Raw genomic sequence first — 22,500 nt, forward strand, 5'->3', positions numbered from 1 at the left:
ATCGTTTTCACATTGTGATTTAAAGGGTCCAATGATGCAGCCTCACATTTCCTGAGAGGCTGGGGACGTCCTGCTGGTTTTCCAGCAGGACGTTTTCCATGTCATACGATCTCCCCAGGAGACATCCCCCAGCACCCGCTCCCCCTCTCACCCAACTCAAAGCCAGCACCATATCTGTTCTCAAGGGGGTGCTCTCCAGAGGATTCACACCTATCACCATGCCGACCAGACCAAAACACAGGCATAGTAAGCACCAAGTCAAGTGAGGAACGTTTGGTGACAAACCTTTACCAACGTCTTCTAGTCGGCTCTATGCTTCCATAGACGGGTAACTGATGTTTTCCAGGTCATTGTTATTTATAATGAGGAATCTGTTATGTCGGACTGTGATCAAAGTAAATTCTGTTAAAGTCTTAAAGTATTTTTTATCTTTTTTTTTTTTTTATCGATTGCATTCCGTATTCTTCCGTATATTCATCGATACTCATCCTTGAGAGTGTAACACCTGAGAGTTAATTTTCTAATTCAGGCGATAATATGAATTGATACTCTGTTATACAACACTCCAGCCATCTACCAATACTTTACATCTGCCATTGACAAAAAGCCACGGCAGAACACATACATACAAACATGGCAACAAAGAGTTCCCCGGCTTGTACTCAAGGACATTTACATTTTGTCACAGTTCAGGATAGTTGGCCACGGGTAGATGAGCCCCGTGTTTAACCTTGACCCTGGGACTGGGAGGTGGAATGTTCTGGCTAGGTGGCAGTAGGGGTCAGCTACACGGGGGCCTCTCGCAGGGCCAATGCGGGCCCCAGCGCCCGGGGGGGGAGAACCAGGACTCCTGGGGTCTGTGCTGGGGCATCAGGTTCCTACCAGGTGCGGTACGACGGGGCGTACAAGGACCTCAGGGACATGGCCTTCTTCCCCACACTGGGCGAGCACGGCTGTCCTCCTGAAGAAGGCCGAGGTCTAGGGTCTCGCTGGTGCTTCCTCTCCTCTCCAGAGGAGAACCAAACCCCAGATCCACCTTCGTCGATTGCCCCAGAATATAGAACAAAGTAATTTTTAAAGCCTTAGTCAGGAGGCCTGACTCTCCCTCTAACAACGCTACAGAAGAATATATCATGTATATATCTATATATATATATAGATATATATATATATATAGATATATATGAATACAAGTCTTGAATTTGAAATGATGAACACACTTTATGACAGATAATGTTAAATAAAACAATATTATTGTTTGTACAATTGATTTATAATGTCTTCTTAAATCCGTCTTAAATTCTGACCGTAACTTTGAGGTGTAGTAACCGGTATTCTTTGTATATAATTACATTACCAGCAATGTTTGTACCGTCTTTAACCTTAAAGAGCTGCGGTCTCCGGATCACGTCCTTAGGGACGTGAGCTTGTTTAAGGACACTGGCTTCTTACTATGTTGTAGAGCTGCCTCCTCACACATTGATAAACCCCATCATCATCTCCCAAGTATCAATGTCCAAGCGGCAGTGAGAAGTGGTTCTCACATGGCTGCATATCAAAGTGTCATCATTTCTGGGGCACATCAACCCTTCAAAATGTTGAAATCGAATATCTATTGCTTAAACGCAAGACACCCCATGCAATCCCATAAACAAAGCTAGCCTTGGGACATTCCAGCCTCATCAAGGGCACTCTTTACAAAGTAGCGCCTAAGGAATCAAATTTGGCATCCGCGCCTGACATAATAAATTCTAAGGCCATTATGTAAGGATTGTGACGCTATTATTAATCACTAACCCGAACTACCCTGTTTGACCGATAGTTCTCACGTTGTCAAACTGAAAGATGTCACGTCTAGGTGTGTGTGTGTGTGTGTGTGTGTGTTTGTGTGTGTGAAAATTAACGATGTCAAGCTTAGCTCTTCCATGTGTGTGTGTGTGTGTGTGTGTGTGTGTGTGTGTGTGTGTGTGTTCTGTAGGTTATCTAAGGCTCAGTGGGATTCCTCCGACAGCTGGGGACAAAATCATGTCTCATTAATCTGTCAGAGCCCAGTTGTTTTATTATTGTACATTACAATCGACAGTTCATACTGGATCCTTGTCTAAAGTAAACCTATTACCTATTACCACTGCTCTTCTCAATCTGTTATTACTAGTACCCTACTCTACCTATATTGTACTGTGCCTACTTTTACTACTGCCCTACTCTGTCTACTTTTACTACTGCCCTACTCTACCTATTATTAATACTGCCCTGCTGTGTACATCAAATCTACCCACTTCTACAACTGCTCTATTCAACCTATTATTACTAATGCCCTACTGTACCCATTGTTAATACAGCCCTACTGTGCCTACCGTACTTCATCTACTGCATTCATCTGTATTGCTGCTGCCCTACTTTACCTACAAGCCTAGTCATTAACTATATTAAACTCTATATAAAACTATTAACTATATTAAACTTTGTTACCCATAACTACATTAAATATAATAAACTCTATGAACTATATCAGGCCTACACTCAATTAACTATATTCAACTGTATTGACTATATTACCATGTAATAACTATATTCAACTATATGTATTGTTATTATTTAACTCTTAAATAAACTAAGGGAACTATAGAACTATAGCACTTTGTTAAATTCCAGCCATGATTTCCTGGTAGCTGTGTTCCGCTTGCTGCTATATATGTTCCTTGAACTTCTACTACAAATACATAAATGGGCTCATCACTCCTACAGTTAGACAGCCATGCCCCTGTCCAACCAGACCATGAAGTGATGTATAGCCTAGCGTAGCATAGCATAGCATAAGGTGGCTTCTCTATGCTGTGATTGATGGTCCGGAGAACACATGGTCTGTATATCAAGTACAAAACAAAGTCTTCATGGATAAGAGATTTAAAATTAGAGGTGTTGATCATCAGAAAGCTATGTATAACTCATATATATGGCTCTTATGTATAACTCATACGTACGCTGGTCTATATTTGTTGACTTATGCTTGGCATGTGAGGGTAACTGTATGCTCATGTCATTGGCAAAGCTCCAAAAGTAACGCTACATACACACAGGCACGCATGTATACGTAGGCAAGGCAAGGCAAGGCAACTTTATTTATATAGCACTTTTCATACACAAGGCAGACTCAAAGTACATGCATACATGTACATGCATGTAGGCATGCATGCATGTACGCATGCATACACGCATGTACGCATGCATGCACGAATGCACGCATGTACGCATGCATGAAAGATGTGATAGATAAAGATGTGATAATACAATAATTAAAAAGAGATAAAAATGAAATATTATAAATTATATAGACGTGTGGTAGCGATGTAGATGCAAACAAGTAATTAAAACCATTATGGACAGGTAAGGTTGATTATACTAACCTACCGGCCAAAGTACCAATGATATGAAGAGGTAAAGGTGTGTGTGTGTGTGTGTGTGTGTGTGTGTGTGTGTGTGTGTGTGTGTGTTTGTGTGTGTGTGTGTGTGTGTGTGTGTGTGTGTGTGTGTGTGTGGGGGTGTGTGTGTGTGTGTGTGTGTGTGTGTGTGTGTGTGTGTGTGTGTGTGTGTGTGTGTGTGTGTGATGCTTCTGTACTATTAGGTGAGTGAGTTCACCCCCTCTCTCTCCGCCGGCTCAATCCTCCCACTTGTGTTTCCTGTGGGACACTGGCGCGCTCTGCTGCAGGGATGAGGCATCACAGGGCAGGAAGGGTACACAACTACATCCCCCAGGATCCCCTGGGGTTCCCAGTCCTGGGTTATCTAGTGGCAGTGGGCTCTGGGACTGGGAATCAGTCACATGAGATGATATAGTAGCCACGCACCTGTCAGCCTCCACAGCTGATTGGCTTGTTGAGCTTGACCCGGTAGCGTGTGGGGTAAGGGGGGGGGAATAAGGGAGGGAGGTTGGTTTGTAAAGTACTTTGCCCCCTGTGAGAAGAGCTCATCCGGGGTGCAAAAGTTCACGACACGGCAGTCGAAGGAAATAACTGAGACATGTGCGCTGCTAAGTATAGGGTCACTAGAGAACCACCTGGTTCAAGACCCTCCACTCTCCCAGAGACCAGAGACCCTCGGCCCCCAAACCTGGACCTGTCTTAAGAGAGCCTGGACCCTAAACCTGGAACCGGACCTGTCTTAAGAGTGTCTGTTGGTGGGAATGGGAGCAAGTCGATCTATATACTGTATCAGCCTCAGTCCCCCTTCTTTCCTATCTCACTAGCTGTGCTAATAATACCACTGGTATCTCTGAACAGTAATACACACACACACAAGTAGCTATCACTACTTTGGTAGTACCAGTCTGGCTGCTCCTTCTTGCCCGCTGGGAAGCCTCCTCTCACCGTGTCTTCGTCCCTTCCATCGACAGCAGCAGCTCCAGGAAACAACAAGTTTGAGTTTGACAGATTTTTTCTGAAGCAGTTCCACGTCTCGCTCCAGGGTTTATCTTCTTGTGTTGATGACAACACAGCTTCTGTCTGGGGTAGGAGGGTGAGCCGGGTGAGGAGGGTGAGAAGGGTGAGGAGGGTGAGGAGGGTGAGGAGGGTGAGAGGGTGAGGAGGGAACATCTTTCTCCTAAAAAATAATATCCCACGCTCTGCAGACAGCGAGAGAGAGAGAGAGAAAGACAGAGAGAGAGAGAGGCGACACAGGGACTGTACTGTTCTACAAGAGGGAGAGAGAGCTCCACAGTAGAGAGAGAGAGAGAGAGAGGGAGCTCGACCAAAGGGAGAGGGAGGGAGCGAGAGAGGAGAGTGTCAGAGTGCTGGCAGTGTTCAGCCGGGGCAGGAAGTTTGACAATCGGACAGACAGGGTTAAAAGAACTGCTGTCTCCACGACAACCGGTGTCCACGACAACAGGACAACTGGTCTCTAGGAGCACCGGACCAGAGGACAGACAGACGTACAGGACGGACGGGCAGCAGCCGTGCGTATCCCAGGAACAGACAGCACGGTGCGCCCAGGGGGACATCGGCCAAATCGGGTCGGGCTGAGAGGAAGAAGCTGAGCGGGAACCGACAACCAGACCAAGGTACTGTGATATGGCTCCTACCTATAAATGTCTACCTATGATATTACACTACACACTAGATCACTTATATGGATCCTGGTCTACCTATGCTATTATACTACACACTAGATCACTTATTTGGGTCCTAGTCTACCTATGATATTACACTACACACTAGATCACTTACTGTATGTGGATCTTGGTCTACCAATGACATTACACTACACACTAGATCACTTACTGCATGTGGATCTTTGTCTACCAATGACATTACACTACACACTAGATCACTTATTGTATGTGGATCTTGGTCTACCAATGACATTACACTACACACTAGATCACTTATTGTATGTGGATCTTGGTCTACCAATGACATTATACACTACACACTAGATCACTTACTGTATGTGGATCTTGGTCTACCAATGACATTACACACTACACACTAGATCACTTATATGGCTCATCTGTAATGAACATACCAAGATAAAGAGATTTAAGAAGTACGGGTAACAAAGTAGGATTAAAAGAATCTCAGAATAAACTTCAGACTGTATCACTTTCATTCTGTGTATTATTGTTACTGTATTGCCGTTGATTGCTATTGCCTGCCTGGGTTGAGATTAATCTGTTGATGGTGTTTTTGTGTACACAGTCCTTTGTTTTATTGATGAATTAGCATGCTCATTAACTGCAATGCGTTTAGCACTTCTACTAGATATATCTTATGTATCTCTCTTACCTAAATGTCTCTTACACATATATCTGCTATATCTCAGTTGTATCTATAGATATTAATCTATCTCACCTATAGATTGTCTACATAAAAAATGTATACCCTATATCAGTTATACCTCATGCATTTGTGTCTATCTCTCATCTATTCATATTATAGAAGATATATCTCATATATGTCTCATCTTGTCTTTCTCTATAGCCACTACCTCCCCAAAATCTTGTCTCTGAGCTGAACATCAAGAGCTGACTTGAGAACTCACTCTGATTTATGATTTGTGATAATCTAGCTCTACTAGTCTACAATGCATTTAGTTGAGCTGTACTGTTGTTGTTGAACATATAAACTTATTTTGTATACTTTACAGTAGCAACTCCCACTAATAAAAGAAAAACGACTCAAACTTCAGACTCTCAAAGAGGAATAGCTCTTTAGGTGTCAGAAGTATTTTTTTTTTCTAACAAAAAAAACTTTTTTCAGTCTCGCCAATAAATTGTGTGTTAAATGTATATATCAATACCATATCTCATGTATATCCCTAAGCTGTGTTCATGTCATCACTATGGGAGGTTAAACACACTCTGTGGATGTGGCGACTTCGCGAGGAACAGTGTGGATGCTAATGTTGTGGTGGCGGCATTAGCATCCCCGTGTTCCGGGAGGTACTCTACATGCTAGTTTGGTGTGAACCTCCAGACCTCCACAAAGCGCCCTGTGTGCGTGGAGGACAGAGCTGGTGTTCATTCGCCGTCCACGCGTCTCTAGCATGTTAAATCCTCTGCCCACACACACACTGTGACCCCAAGAATCAGCAGGATTCTCCAAATATTTCCCTACACCCACAGACCACTTGTGGGCTAGAAGGTCGCGGTGGCGGCTGTGTTCTTCTGTTGTTCTGTGTCCTGGGGGGGGGGGGGGGGGGAGTGGGTGTTGGGGGGGGGGGAGTGCAGAAGCAGATGGAGGTGAAGAGTGTTCATCATGGGGTCGGGTGGTCGCCCTGCGTCATCACAACATCTCACACCCGCTGGCTCCTGTGTGGGAGAACGGCCACACAAAGGCTCCTCTGGTCGTCTCCACTGTCTTAATGTTTATTTCATGTTGGGTGGAACGTGTGTTGGATTGTTAGGCCTGCGATTGTTAGATTGTTATGTGTGAAGTATGTGACATTGTTAAGTGTCTAACCCCGTATCACACTTTTTTTTTTTTTTACAAGTAAAGGAAATGTTAGATGGTTTGGTGTATAGGTGAAGTCTGTTGTTGTTAAAGAGAAACGTGCAGATTGGTAACACTGGCAAATTAATGTGAGTATCTTATGAATAGATTCTAAAATGATGTTCATGATTTTAGATGCTTGAGACCTTCTTTTAGACTCAAGGCTTGACCGGCTGGGCACTGGGATGCTGCTTGTCTTCCCCTGTAGCTCATGACGTTACGCTGGTCGTGCACTGGAGGTGCCGGGCTGCCTGTAGCCCTTTTCGTTTGTTCTTTTGTTGTTTAGTATGTTTAAGTGTGTTAGAACAGCGTTTCCCAAACTTTTCTGGTGTTGTGTATGGCTTCATTAACACCAGACATCTTCGACAGAATGCCTTCCTTTCACCTGATATAATACCAGCAACACTTAACATCATTATCAACATTACAATGGCCTAGGTCTTAAAAATGTAAGACGCTGAGTTGAAGTTATGTCGGTGGGGTGGGCATGGTTGGTCACATGGTTTCAGAGGGTCACAGTGAATTCCTCTACTCTTCCTCCCACATGGCCAAGCCACTCCCCCTATCTCTGGGCCCGCCCCCTATGTTATATAGACACGCCCCCCCCGCTAGCTGGGCCGCACCCCTAGCATATCTCTCATTCCTGAGCGGGTGCCAGGTTGGCTTTCACACACTCCCCGCCTGTTACCACGGCGATGCAGCTGTCACCTGTCACATGACACAGCAGGGGGGTGGGGAGAGAGCGGCCGAGAATAGAACACAGAGGAGGAGAGGAGATGAGGAGAGGAGATGAGGAGGAGGAGAGAGGAGAGGAGGAGATAGGAGAGAAGGAGAGAGGGGAAGAGAGGAGATAGGAGAGGAGGAGAGGGGAGGGGAAGAGAGTAGAGGAATGGAGAGGACATGAGGGTGGAGGGAGAGGAGAGGAGGGCACGGGGGTGGGGGGGGGGGGGGAGAGGCCATATGTCACCTGGTTGTGTTGTTGGTCCAACTGAGTCTAATAGGGTCATGACTCTGCTATCTATTCTATATCTCAGCTATATCTCAGCATTGTCTCGACTGTACCTCAACTATATCCCATATATCACTGCTCTAATTTGAAACACTGTCTTCCAATAGTCTCTCATTATCTTGTTTGCCTCTTTTCTCCTCTCCCTCTCCTCTCCCTCTCCTTCCTCTCCCCCTCTTTCTCACCTCCACCCTCCTCTACTGCCCTCTCCTCTACTCTCTTCTCCTCCTCCTCCTCTTCCTCCTCTCTCCTACTCTTCCTCCTCTCTCCTCCTCTTCCTCCTCTCCCCTCCTTCCTCTCTCCACTCTCCTCTCTCCTCTCTGCTGTCTCCTCTCTCTTCCTATCCTCATTCCTTGCATCATCTTTCCCCCCTGTCTTCCTCTCTCCTCTCTCCTCCTCTCTCCTCATCTCCCCTCCTCTCCCCTCCTCTCTCCTCCTCCTTCCTCCTCCTTCCTGCTCTCTCCTCCTCTCTCCTCCTCTCTCCTCCTCCTCTAGGATGGACGACCAGGACAGAGTAAGCCAAGCCTCCAGCATGGCCACCGTCTCCTCCCTGCCGGTCCACAAAGTTTGTTTGCTTGCTTGCATTGCTTCGTATGATGTCATTGTGTGTGGATAGTACTGCCACCGGAGGCTAGAATCATGTGTCATCGTGTATGGCTTTCACCTGTCACCACACGCCCCTCTTTGACCGCATGCTCACACACGCATGTGTTGCATGGAAAATATGATGATGATGGTGATGACAATGAAGAATGTTGTTATGTGATGGTGATAGTGATGATGATGATGATGATGATGATGATGATGATGATGATGATGAATGTTGTTATGTGATGATGATGATGATGATGACCATGATGATGATGAAGAAGATGATGATGATGATGATGATGATTGTCACGGTGATGCTGATGTTGATGGTTGTCATGGTTTCCCCAGTCCGGTGGAAGCGAGAAGCTCCAGACGTTTGGGAAGAGGTTCAGGTCGTCCAGGAGAGACCCAAACTGTCCTGTGGTCATCAGAGGCTGGCTCAACAAGAAGGTGCCTCAGCTTCTACACACTTCATACCTCCCCCCCGACACACACACACACACACACACACCTCCTACTTGGTACAGACACTTCCTACCTCCTCCACACACACACACACACACACACACACACACACCTCCTACGCTCACCTTCTAGCTCCTATACACACACACACACACACACACACACACACACCACCTATATCAGAAACAAAACTTCTTCCTACACACACACACCTCCTACCTCTCCTACACAAAACTTCTTCCTACACACACATACACACACACACACACACCTCTCCAGCACACTTCCTACCTCCGGCAAACACCGCTTATCTTATTTTATCCTCTGTTATCTTACGCCAATAGTTTAAATAGAATTTGAAAACACTGAATGATTTAATCTATAGGACTTTAGCTGTGTTAACGGTATGGTTATTTTTTACCTTCTGCTTGTGTTCTAAAGGACAGTGCAGGGTTGAAACTGTGGAAGAGAAGATGGTTTGTGCTGTCAAACTACTGTTTGTTCTACTATAAAGGTGAGTTAGCCCACAGCGCTCGCAATCTAGCAAACAGTCATGCTAGCATGCTATCACACTAGCCTATTATCACACTAGTATACTTTCATACTAGCAGACTAGACTATTATCACACTAGTATACCATAATACTAGCATACTGTCATACTAGCACACAAGTGGACTAAAATACTAGCTGCCACCCTAGCAGACTACCATACTGTCATTCTAGCGCACAAGTTATCTAGCATGCTATCAGAATAGCACACTTGTGAACTAGCATGCTGAAAAATTGCTTTAGTCAACAGTACTGGAAAAAAAACGACTTGGTCAGCACACATCTGGTACTTTGTGGCTGAGTGATTTGATTTGACTAAGTTCTGTGAGTTTTGTGTGTGTTTTGTTGCAGACAGCAGAGAGGAGTGTGTGCTGGGCAGCATCCCCCTGCCCAGCTACAACATCTTGTTCTGCTCAACGAGGGAATGCAAGAACAGGAAGTACACGTTCAAGGTGCTCCTCTTCCTTTGACTCACAGAGGGGTGTACCCTGCTGATACGATTAATAAACTACTAATGAAGACTAATTATTAGACTTTTAAATACAGAATGATTGAATTAAAAATAAAGAAACTAAAAGTTAAATAAAGACTATATAATAATGATTTTTAATAATAAAGACTTAATACTATTTTTAATAAAGACGTTTTAAATAAAGACTAAATACCATACATTTTAATAACAAAGACTTATAATAATACGTTTTAATAAACCCTAAATATTAGAGTTATAATGAAGAGTATAATGGAGTTCCAGTAATGAATCGTGGTGTTGTTGTTGTGCTGGGAGCCAGGTGGTGCACCAGGGCATGCGGTCGTACTACTTCAGTGCGGACACCCAGGAGGACATGCTGGGCTGGGTCCGAGCCCTGGGCCAGGCGGCCGCCATGGAGCAGGAGGGCACGCTAAACAGGTGTGGAACCAGCAACCACCTGGCACGGCTCAATCCGAACCTGAACGGAACGTACTCTCAATGCATATACCCAACATACAGCAAACACACACAGCAAATATACAGCCAACGCACACACCAGACATACATACAGCATACACACACATCAAATATACAGCAAACACACAGCAAATATACACTAAGCACACACACCAGACATACAGCAAACATACAGTAAACACTCACATCAAATATACACCAAACACACACACCAAACATACACCAAACACACACACCAAATATACACCAAACACACACCAAACATACAGCAAACACACTACAAACCAGACACACACTAAACACACACTAAAAACATATCCAACACACCACCAGACACACACTAAAACAAACCACCGACTTAATAATGTAACACAGATGTAACATATTTAACAGTATTTCTACAGTACTTTAGCAGTATTGTAACAGCTCTAATAGAATTTCGATAGCAGCAGTTTTCAAACAGCATTACGGCATTGTAACAGTACTGGGCCTTATATATCTGTGACTCTAGACGCTGCTGCAGCTACCAGGACTTCTCCCAGCTGGGGGGCAGCAGTGAGTCGGTGGCCAGCCCGTCCTCTGAGGGAGACTGCTTCCTCCAGAAGCCGCGGCACGTCAGCAGAACGCTGAGCGAACCCGGCCACCTGACAGGGGGGCGGGCCCCGCACCCCCACGCAGAGCAGCGGGCCAGACGACCCAGGTCCCGTCATACACTAATACTGCACTGTACCGCACTACACATACTACTGCCATGTACTGTCGTACACTAATACTACACTGTACTACACATACTACTACCATGTACTGTCATACACTAATACTACACTGTACTACACATACTACTGCCATGTACTGTCGTACACTAATACTACACTGTACTACACATACTACTACCATGTACTGGTCAGATGTAACGTTTGTTATAATTTATGCGTGTCTCCTCCCCCTCAGCCCCTCCCCCAGCAGGGATCGCTGTGGTCTGGAGGAGACCGCCCCCTGCGGAGGATCCTTGACCCCTAGAGGTCAGCTGGGGTCGCGACCCCACACTCCAGTGGGAAGGGTGGACATCCGACCCCAAAACGACCCCTTCGTGACCCCGCAGCCCCTCTTCTACACACCCCCCTCCCCCAAACACCAGTTCAGACCCCACCCCCCCACCCCAGTACTGGAGCGATGGCTCAACAAGGTAAAGGGAACACTAGTAATACTACTCAATACTGTTACTACTAATACATACCTACTGATACTGCTGATACTATTACTGCTATTACAATACTACCACGACTACTAACTCAAATAGACTCCAGTCGCCATCCCAGTACCCCAGTTGAATACAATACTAATACTAGTCGTACTTTAACTACTATTATAATACCAGTCTTTGATTGTGTCTGTGTGTGTGTGTGTGTATGTGTGTGTGTGTGTGTGTGTGTGTGTGTGTGTGTGTGTGTGTGTGTGTGTGTGTGTGTGTGTGTGTGTGTAGCCGGTAGCAACATATGGGTCCGTCCACCACGGTTCCAGTGGACGGAGACCGCTAGCAAAGGTAAGAAATTATCAGTTAAACAGTTTTTACATCTCCTCATTCAGTCAACACACTATTCATATAAGAAAATATACTGTCATTTAAACACAAGGTAGCAGTTAAGGTAGGAGTAAAACATCGGAATATAATGTAGGTGTAAACATAGAAGTAAAGGCAGACACCGTAATAAACACAGTAGTATTACAGTAGAATTACAGTTTTTGTGTACTTTCTCTCTCTTCAGTCTCACTCTACAGGGGGGTTCCCGGAGTCCCTCCCACCGTTGCCACGGACAACCAGACTTGGACACGTCCCCCACCCCACCCATCACCATCACCACCATCACCACGGCAACCATGTGTCCGTGTGTGTGGTTCCCACGACAACGGTAACAAGGGTTTCTTTTTTCTCTCCTTATCTCTGCTGCCTCTGCTTGCGTCACTACATGTTATTCAAAATCAACAATACACATTTTACATGAGATACATTTATACTAGATCATACAAAAGTACCTTTAAACTACTGCAAAATAATACTTGTATACTGATTTGATTTAAGTTTTCATTTTTATTATTGTGTCATGCATTAGCATGCCCAGCCCACAAGGGCTTACAAGACACCATTATAAACACACAGACCAAAAATCAAAAATAGATGCTATACAATACTAACACTAACAATATAAACCATCCTGACGTTTCATCCAGGCTTTGGTAACAAGACAGGCTCACTTATAAACATTAAAGGTCAACAAATATTCCATCCTGACATCATCATAACTGAGCAAGCAGTTCATTTACAAAAGGGACTCTATTAGTTTGTCATAGAAGGGGCAGTATAAAATAAAATTTGATTCATTCTATACATATATATATATATATATATATATATATATACTACTTCTGCCTAAAAGTACTTCTACTGTCTTTCAGCCTATGAAGCCAGAGCTGAGAGACACTCCCCCCCTCCGGCCGCTGGAGAGTGATGCAGACGTGAGTTAAACGACCAATCAGACCATCAGCCAATCAGATGATTAACCAATCAGTCCATCAGCCATGGGTGCATAAAAACAGAAGGAAAAACAAACAGCACAATGTTTCAAAATAACAGCCCTAAAGGTCACAGCACCTTAGTCTTCCAAATAGCCTTTGTGTCTACAAATAGTTGTGTGTGTGTGTGTGTGTGTGTGTGTGTGTGTGTGTCTCTACAGGCTGTGTTGACCAGGTTGTGTGGGTGTGACAAGCTGCTGCAGGCTCTGTCAATGGAGCTGGCCCAACTGCAGGTGGACAAGGTTAGACCCAGTCTGAGACTCAACCGTTTGATAACCTGTTAATAACATGTTAATAAAACGTTAAATATCATGTTAACAAGGGATAAGGAGTTAACAAGGGATGTCCTCTCAGATCTCTGTTTCTGTTATAAACTGTTTAATCACATGTTATTAACGTGGTAACACGGTGTGGTAACATGTGATCTCTGTTTGTGTTTCTAACAGTTTAACCACGTGTTGATAACATGGTAACAGGTGATAAAGAGCTCTCGTGTCCTCTCAGATCTCTGTGGCCGTGTTGCAGGACAGTGTCCAGGTTGCCATGGAGATGGGCAGGATGCAGGTTGCTATGGAGACCAGCAGGATGCAGCTGGAGGAGTGGAGGACCCAGGATGCGGCCCTTACCCAGAAGGCCTTGCTACAGGAAGAGCTGGTCACCATCCGTGCCCGGATGTGTGATGTTTCTCTGGTAAGCTTTGAGGACCTGAAGGAGAGCAGGTGGACCATGCTTTATTCCTCCTAGTCTTGTATGGCCTCCATGTGTTGGAGGCTGGAGAGAGTGTATGTTAATGTGTGTGTGTGTGTGTGTGTGTGTGTGTGTGTGTGTGTGTGTGTGTGTGTGTGTGTGTGTGTGTGTGTGTGTGTGTGTGTGTGTAGGAGATGGAGAGGGTGTGGGCTCAGTACGAGAGGATGGAGAGTGAGCTGTCAATCATCAGATCTCACCTGCAGCACATCACAGACTTTGGATCTCCTCAGGTAACAGACACTACAGTACACATTATATACTACACACACTACAAACCTCAGGTAAAACACACCCATACACACAGACACATGTTGTTGTTAATGTGTGTACATTGTCTGTATTATGTGTGTGTATAGTGTGTGTATAATGTGTGTATATTGACTGTATTGTGTGTACATATATAGTGTGTATGTAATGGTGTATATTGTCTATATTGTGTGTGTATATAATGCGTGCATATTGTATGCGTGTGTAGTGTGTAGATAATGTGTGTATATTGTCTGTATTGTGTGTGTAGCATCAGTCCCAGGCACAGAGGGACCTCTGGATGATGGAGGACGTCCTGTCTGCTCTGAAACCCAACAGGGACCACCATTCTGCACTGCTGAGACTACACACACTAGGTGTACACACACACACACACACACACACACACACACACACACACGCACAAACAGAGACCAGCATACTGCCATGCTGAGTTTACACACACTAGGCACACACACACTTGGCCCACACATACACACACACTAGGTACACACACACACACACACACACACACACACACACACACACAACACACCCATGCTGGCTCCAGTTGATGATGATGTAGCTGACAAACCAATCATGTTCTTCATGTCATCTTCACATACCAGCAGTGTCTGTGTGTGTGTGTGTGTGTGTGTGTGTGTGTGTGTGTGTTTGTAATTATGTCAATCTTGTGATATTGCTACATAATACACATTGTCGGCTGATCATTACATTGTTCCAGCAGTCATACCAATGTTAATACTTAATTAACTGCTGTTCCAGTACCCTCCGCGGTGAGAGACCATCACACACACTCCACCTCCCCTCCCTCTCCACCGCGGACCCTGCAGAACCCAGCTCACATGGTAGGACTGGAACCTCTCGACTTGTTGTATCATTGTTGTTGTTGTTGTTGTTGTTGTTGTTGTTGTTGTTGTTATGTATGTTGGTATGTCTGTTTTTGACCTGCCATTTTGGGTTATTGTCGTGTTTCCTTAAACTATTACCAAACTGTTATGTAACTGCTTTAATACTACAGGGGGCAGAGCTAATGGCCCCAGCCCGCCCACCTCTACCGGAAGTGCAGGAAGCTGATCAGATGAGGGCTCCACAGTACGACTGGACAGAGCCGACCTATGAGGTGAGAGCTGCCTATTCTGGCCAACCCCCACCCCTTTACATGCATGTGTTACTGACTGTGTATTTTATATTTTGAGTGTGGTTGATATCGCATATTTTATATATTTACTGTATACATTTCATTGTGTGATTGAGTTATTTACTGTGTAATCTATGTTTTGACCATGTATTTGATATATTATAGTTTTGCATGTAATTTGCTGCATATTGTGTTGGATGAATGTTGTGTACTGTGTCTGATATATCTACGTTTCCTCTGTGTGTCTCTGCAGAGGAGTGATGGACGGAGTGACAGACGGGTTGATGGACGGGGTGACGGACGGGTTGATGGGCGGGCTGATGGGCGGGCTGATGGGCGGGGCCATGGGAGGAGCCAAGCAGGTGAGTGTCCACAACCTGTTGGGGTTTTGGTTATCATCATGTATTTCTGTTCGGGAATTTTCCAACTGTCCAGACACTTCCACTCAAGTTTCTTTGTAAATCAACTTTAAAACTGCCAAACTCTGGGATGAAAACACATTATCTGTATTTGGCTATTCTTTTTACTACTTAGGCGGCCAATAAAAACCAGGCTACCATAACGAAAGACTCATAGGTGTTGCTGGGAATTCATGAACACAATGAATACATGAACAGATGAAAACACAAACAGTGTTAATATTTAACTGTGTGAATACACAAACATTGTGAATACCTGAAGCCCTGTGAATACATAATCACAGTGAATACACCAATAGTGTGAATAAATGAACACTGTGAAGTCAGTACAGGAAAATTATGAATCCATGAACGCTCTGAGTACATGAACATTCCCTCCTGCTATGTTTCCAGGGCCGGTGGGGTGGAGACAGACACCAGACTCTACCATCACGTCACACAAGGTATGCTCCACACACACCCCCCTCCCAAGTCCACATATAGCTGCAGATCTCTTGTTCCTCAGCCAAACTCCACGTCTCTCATCTTCTATACAACTAGGCCAGGATGCAGTACTACCTGCAGGCAACAGGGGGCGGTGGAGGCTCACTGCTGTCTGCTACCCTCTCTGCCTTCCCCTCTTTATCTGTGTCAGTGTTTCCCCACCTTACATCTTCTCTACCCCCACATCCCAATCAGTACAGCTTCAGAACCCCTACATCCACACCAAACCGCCAATATTGTCCTTTCAACTGATTCATTAAATGTATTACAAATAATATTAGAATTTTGCATCATTATGAATTTTGTTGTGGCCAAGGAACTAATATCATACTGTTATCATTGCATCGTTGTGTTTAATAGTGTTTAATAATGATTCATAATTATTCATAAGGATTCATAAAGTGGATTGATGCTCTCTTGCAGGGAGCGAGGATGGGGGAGGAGGAGCAGATGAGGACCAAGGAGAAGCCAGCCAGTCGGAAGAAACCTCCCATCATGCCATGCGGCCCTCGACGCAGCCGGAGCTCTGAACCCAGAGACGAGGTGTCTAGACCAGCCCAGACTAGACTAGACAAGCCAGACCAGACCATACTAAACAAGCCCAGAGACCAGACTAGACCAGACCCCACAAGACAAGACTAGGCTAGACCAGAGACAATAAACCAGACTAGACCAGAAAAGAACCGTAGACCAGACTAAAACAGAACAGAGTCTAGACTGAACTAGAATAGGCCAGAACAGACTATGTTAGACCCGACCAGACTAGACCAGAACAGAACCGCGGACCAGACTAAACCAGAACAGAGACTAGACTAAACTACACTAGACCAGAACAGAACCGCGGACCAGACTAAACCAGAACAGAGACAGTGAGTGAGTGAGTGTGTGTGTGTGTGTGTGTGTGTGTGTGTGGACGTGCGTGTGTTTGTCAGTGGGAGGGAATGCAACGCAGCACTCTGTACCAGGCTACTGCACCTGACCCTCGCCCCATCGTTCCCCCAGACTCCGTTTCCGCTGCGTGTGACGCGGGTCGTCACGGCAACACTGCCCTCCTCCCTGGTGGCGCGCAGAGTGGCCGTGGACGACCCCCCCCCAGAGCTCTGCCCCTCCCTGCCGGAGCAGATCCTGGACCCCCGGCAGGCCACCAGACCCCCCGCCGGTCTGGACTACGTACCCGCCCGCCCCCGCATGGTGAGCTGGGAGTCGTCCCAGAGGGAGACGGAGAACGGGGCCCGGGACGGGGGGCCCACCGCCGACACTCTGGTGAGACCTCAACCCCTCCGGGTTCTGGGAGTGTTTGTCTGACAGTGTTCTGTGTGCTGTGAGGCCACGCCCAGCCTCCAACAGGACCCAGGACCCGTTTGGGTCTAGACTCGTGGTTTAAGGACCCCCGGCTTTAAACTTTCAGTCTGATGTTCCGAAATAATAATTACCACTTTCCCCACTTCATCCCCCACTGAATTAAATGAATTGTGTTCATGAAATTAATATAATCTCATAATTAGGTTTTATGCCCTTATGACAAATTCCTGAACAGGCTCAAGACCCGCCTTCCCGACCTTTGAACCCCGGCCTGACTCATGACCTCGGTTTGACCCCTGAGCAGAGGGAGGCCAAACTCAGACGAGTTCAACGAATCAGAGAGAGGGTCGTCCGCAGGTGTGTGTGTGTGTGTGTGTGTGTGTGTGTGTGTGTGTGTGTGTGTGAGTGTGCGTGTGCGTGTGTGTGCAAATAAATACACATATGAACACTGATGTTGATATGTTGTCCTCAATCTCTGTCTATCTCTCCCCTCGCTCCCTTCCTTCCTCTCTCTCTGTCTCTCGCCTCTCTCCCCTCTCTATCTGCCCCCACCCTCTCTATTTCTTTCTCTCCCCCCCCCCCCCCCCCTCTCTCTCTCTCTCTCTCTCTCTCTCTCTCTCTCTCTCTCTCTCTCTCTCTCTCTCTCTCTCTCTCTCAGTGCAGTAAGAGAGAGCTCTACAACTCCTGTTCACCTTGTCCTCCGTGTCAGACAAAGAAGTTCCTCTCCTGACTGATGACAGGAAGCTGGCCACCCAGAAGCCAGGTACTTCCTGTGACATCGCCGTGTTCCTAGTTGCCATGGTGACTGGGTCTCGGCATTCAAACCTTTCTCTATGACACTGAACAGTGGTAATGGGATTCAGAAGTAGATATGGAAAATTCTAACAAATAATTGTATGGTGTATGAGGATGCTTCCTGTATCATTATGGTGTATTGAGTGTTTAACCAAATTCGAACTCAATTTGAACTGCACCAATTCTAGCAAATGTACAAACTGCACATTTAAAAGAAGTTCTATGAGATCTTCCTCCTTTTGAAATGAGGGCTAGCTAGGCTAAAAGAAGAAGAACATAGCTTGGCTAACAGAAAATAGCTTGGCTAATGGCAAATGGTTAAGCTAACAGTTCAAAGCTAGCTTACAGGATATAGTAAGGCTAATACAACATAGCTTACAAAATAGCCAAGGAAACAAACTAAACCTAAGCTTACACCACATAGCTAGGCAAACTGATTAAAGCTAGGCTCACAGTTCAACGCTAGGCTCACAGTTCATAGCTAGGCTAACAGAACATAGCTAGGCTGACAGAACATAGTTAAGTAAGCAGAACATAGGTAGGAGAACTGAATGAGTTCTGATGAATGCAGGGTTGCCAACTCTCACGCATCTGGCGTGACACTCACGCTTTCAGCATTAATCTCACGCTCTTACGCACACGCAAGAGATATCACAGCAAATAGCCCATCTTTGAAAAAATAATAATAATCAACTTTTTTCCGTCCATTCACTGCATTGACTGCAGTGCAGGCTGATCTACAACGTCCTCCGTGCACCTTTCTCTGTCGCCACTCCCTTCTTTTAGTTGCGTGTGAAACGTTTTGAGTGAAAGACGCGTGTTTGGGAAGAAGAAAAGAAAGTCTTGGTTAAGGTCTGAGAGCGCAAATAAATGCCTCAAACTAGTGCTGTCATTTTAAAATAACGTTACGTTTGTTTTATTACTGTTGGTTTTTTTAACGCAATTAATGCGGACGCTCCTCTATTTGGTTTAATTTACTTACTCAACACTTAACCTAAAATTACAGCCAGGGTATCAAAATGAACAAGAACATCAAATGTGCATTTTTATGTGATTCCCAACATTTGAACAAGAGAGAAAGATGGCAAAAATATACCTCAAAGAGCTTTTCAGAGAACTTCTCTTAAATGGCATGATCCTTTCCAAAAACTCTTCCGGTCTGTCTCCCTCCCTCCTTCCATGTCTTCTGTCTCTCTGTCTCTCTGCCTCTCTGTGTGGACTGTGGACCTTGTTGAAATTCAACTAGAAATTGTTAGTTTGGTGTTACTTAGCCTATATATTTATTTATATTACAAGTGCCTTTCGAGCTAAGCACAAGTATTTTAATTCTGATTTAACATTAATTCCATGTTGTTACTTTTCAATATCAGTCATTAGGCTAAATAAAGTTACGTTTGGCAATGAGCGGGGTCCAAGTAACCTATTCTCGCAATATAGACCCTAAAGGTTTTCTCATGGTTTGACAGCCCTCCTCAAAACAAAATGACAAGGTGTCTTAATGTAGTCTAGGCTATCAACCAATAACCAAATTACTAAAGTAATTAAAGGCCATGACACACTGTTACCTTCTGTTAAATTCCTTCTTTCTGGGTCAGACTGGAAATAAATTCTGAGGTCTTGGTTAAATACATATTTATGGCAGCAGGTATCAGTATCTGTGTTCCCATGTCAATGCATGATTAAATGCATGATTAAAAAATATCTAATCACATTTTGAATGTCCTACGTCAACAACAGCCAATGGCTTTTATATAAGCCATCCTTCAATTAGTTTTACTAAGTAAACGAGGACTGTTTTGTAAAAAAAATTGGGTTATGGTTATCAAAAATGTTCGCCGCGTGCGTGCTCTTGGCACGCCCACTGACATTTTGCAGAGTCTCACTCCAGCCAAAGTCCCAAAGTTAGCAACCCTGTGAATGGGCGAGGGGGAGGTCATGAAGTTCATGCTTTTATCCTCTTGCTGGTCCAGGGGTCCGTTACCATAGCGATGGGTCAGCCGAGCGCCAGGGTGGTGCGGCGGAAGAGGAGCTGAGGAGCCACCTCCAGCCTTCCGCAGGAGCCGAGCAGCAGGAGTCCCGTGGGAGGAACGGCTCCGTCAAACACTCCAGCTCCGTAACCTGGTACCAGCGGGAGGACGGCCGCCAGGTCTCCCCGGACTGTCGCCATGGAGACGACCGGTCCCAGTCCAGCCGGGCCCAGTGGTTCCTCTCCACCAATCAGTGGCAGGGGTTCATCCCGCTGCAGACCCAGGGGGTGGAGCCACTTTGCGACCAGGAGGTCGCTGACATCATCAGCCGGCCAGAAAAACCGGAGCCGGTGTCCGACACCGGCGACGCCTCCTCCTCTTCCTCCTCTTCCTCCTCCCACGTCAGCCACCTCAGTCCGGAGAAGATGAAGGAGAACCACGCTCTGTTCTACCAGATTGCGTGTGACGTCACCATCTCGGACACGGATGTCACCCCCGGTGATCACAACGGAAACGACGTCAACGACCGAAGCGACCAAAATGTCCGAAACGACAGGAACAACAACAACAGAGATGCTGAGAGCTCGGAGCGGCAACCCAGGGAGGGGCTCCCGGTCTCCGAGGGTCCGAGTGGTACCAGTCGGAGGGCGTGGGACGCCCTGTTCCAAGGCTTCAGTCTTCCAGCACCTTCTGATTGGTTCAGCAGCTCTCCTCCCCCGTCCAACCAAGGTGGAGACCCAGATGAGCTCAGTATCCAGGAGGAACTGGAAGCTTTAGCTCCTGAAGTCCTGCCAGAGGTCTCCTCCACCTCCTCCTCCTCCTCCTCCTCCACCTCCTCCTCCTCCTCTCAGCAGGACATCGTCCACCACATCAAAGGGGATGGGAGGAGAGGAGGGGAGGAGAAGGATGAGGAGAAGGAGGCCTCCCACCTTGGGGATGAACCAGGGGGAGTGCCGAAGACCTCAGAGGAGGTAAAGATCTTGGAGGAGGTGAAGAGGGACCAGGAGGCCAAGAAGAGGGACCAGGAGGAGGGGAAGAGGGACCAGGAGGGGAGGAAGAGGAACCAGGAGCAGACCAGGGTGTTTAGGAAGAGCAGCAGTTTGAGTGACAGCAGAGAGACCATCCCCGGCGACTCCGGGATTTGCGTGTTAAGAGGAGCTGGTTTTGGTAACACCAGGGTGACCGTCTTGCGGACGAGTTTGTAGAGAGAGAGACAATATCTCATGAACCTAAAGTACAGAAGAGCAAAGAAAAGAAGAGGTGAAGAGGAGGAGGTGGGGAAAAGGAGAGGCAGAATGCGGCTTAGAAAGACTTTGAGAATGTGGACATTAATTTATATTTGAACTATCAAAATGGAAACAAATGACAGGTGAAGATTATTCCAATGAAAAGGTTTGAATCATAATGTACTGCTAATTTGTTGTGCGTGACAAATGACGATTTGAAAGTATGCCTAATGTGGTGAAATAAACATACATATGTTATATATGCAGGAAGGTATACCTACTGAACAGGGGGTGCTTAACCATTGGTCCATTCCGTCCCTGACAGTTACTGTTAGGTTGTGACTGTTACTGTTGGGTTGTGACTGTTACTGTTGGGTGACTGTTACTGTTGGGTTGAACGTGTGACTGTTACTTTTGGCTTGTGACAGTTATTGTCGGGTTGCGACTGTTACTGTTGGGTTTTGACTGTTACTGATGGGTTGTGATAGCAACTGTTGGGTTGCGCATTAATGTTTTAATCTCTAACATCTCAACGTGTTCCTGATTGTCCTAATTAATAAACGTGGCGTATGTGTTGCTACATCTCTCGCATAAGTGATGCGCATATATTTATAACTTTCAGGGGGTTGCGTCTATAATTCGGGACCATCCTCTGTCGTAGCTCGTGGTGAAGACTGTCATTAACCCTCGCTCGCCCGGTTCCGGTAAAAAAAAAAAAAAAGCCTTTGTCACTTTAAATGCTCCCCGTGTCTCAGTGCATGACATCATTGTCTGAGAACACATTACATCATCTGTTCCAGCCTTGCTCTCTTAAAGCGAGAAGCACCTTGCGTGGACTGGACCCACAGAGAGGAGTTAGGATGCAGAGATCCAGGGACCACACACACACAAATGACGTCATGCAGCGTCTGATGAATGATTACAAGTTGGACCTATATCTGATCATGTATCCATCTGTTTTGCGCCAATATGTCACCGAGTCCGTTTTCTACATCGTTCAGAAGTGTTTTCCCCCCAGTTTCTTCTCGTGGACTT

General features: G+C 45.8%; 1 protein-coding gene across 1 annotated transcript; it reads left to right on the top strand.

Annotated features, from left to right (window-relative positions):
• The first annotated feature begins 4,595 nt into the window (after positions 1-4,595).
• Positions 4,596-22,024, top strand: plekha4 (pleckstrin homology domain containing A4). The gene is given in 25 exon segments (XM_084475459.1): positions 4,596-5,056; positions 8,488-8,557; positions 8,932-9,033; positions 9,490-9,562; positions 9,950-10,050; positions 10,390-10,508; positions 11,059-11,247; positions 11,499-11,733; positions 12,031-12,090; positions 12,314-12,457; positions 13,002-13,061; positions 13,280-13,360; positions 13,623-13,808; positions 13,997-14,095; positions 14,383-14,488; positions 14,898-14,980; positions 15,154-15,255; positions 15,527-15,635; positions 16,086-16,135; positions 16,599-16,718; positions 17,178-17,438; positions 17,713-17,834; positions 18,136-18,169; positions 18,171-18,240; positions 20,243-22,024. Coding segments are annotated over 24 exon segments (3,777 nt in total). The 5' UTR covers positions 4,596-5,056; position 8,488; the 3' UTR covers positions 21,445-22,024.
• The last annotated feature ends 476 nt before the right edge of the window (positions 22,025-22,500 follow it).

This window comes from Micromesistius poutassou (genome assembly GCF_964030765.1).
Source record: "Micromesistius poutassou genome assembly, chromosome: 11".
In the NCBI taxonomy this organism is placed as follows: Eukaryota; Metazoa; Chordata; class Actinopteri; order Gadiformes; family Gadidae; genus Micromesistius; species Micromesistius poutassou.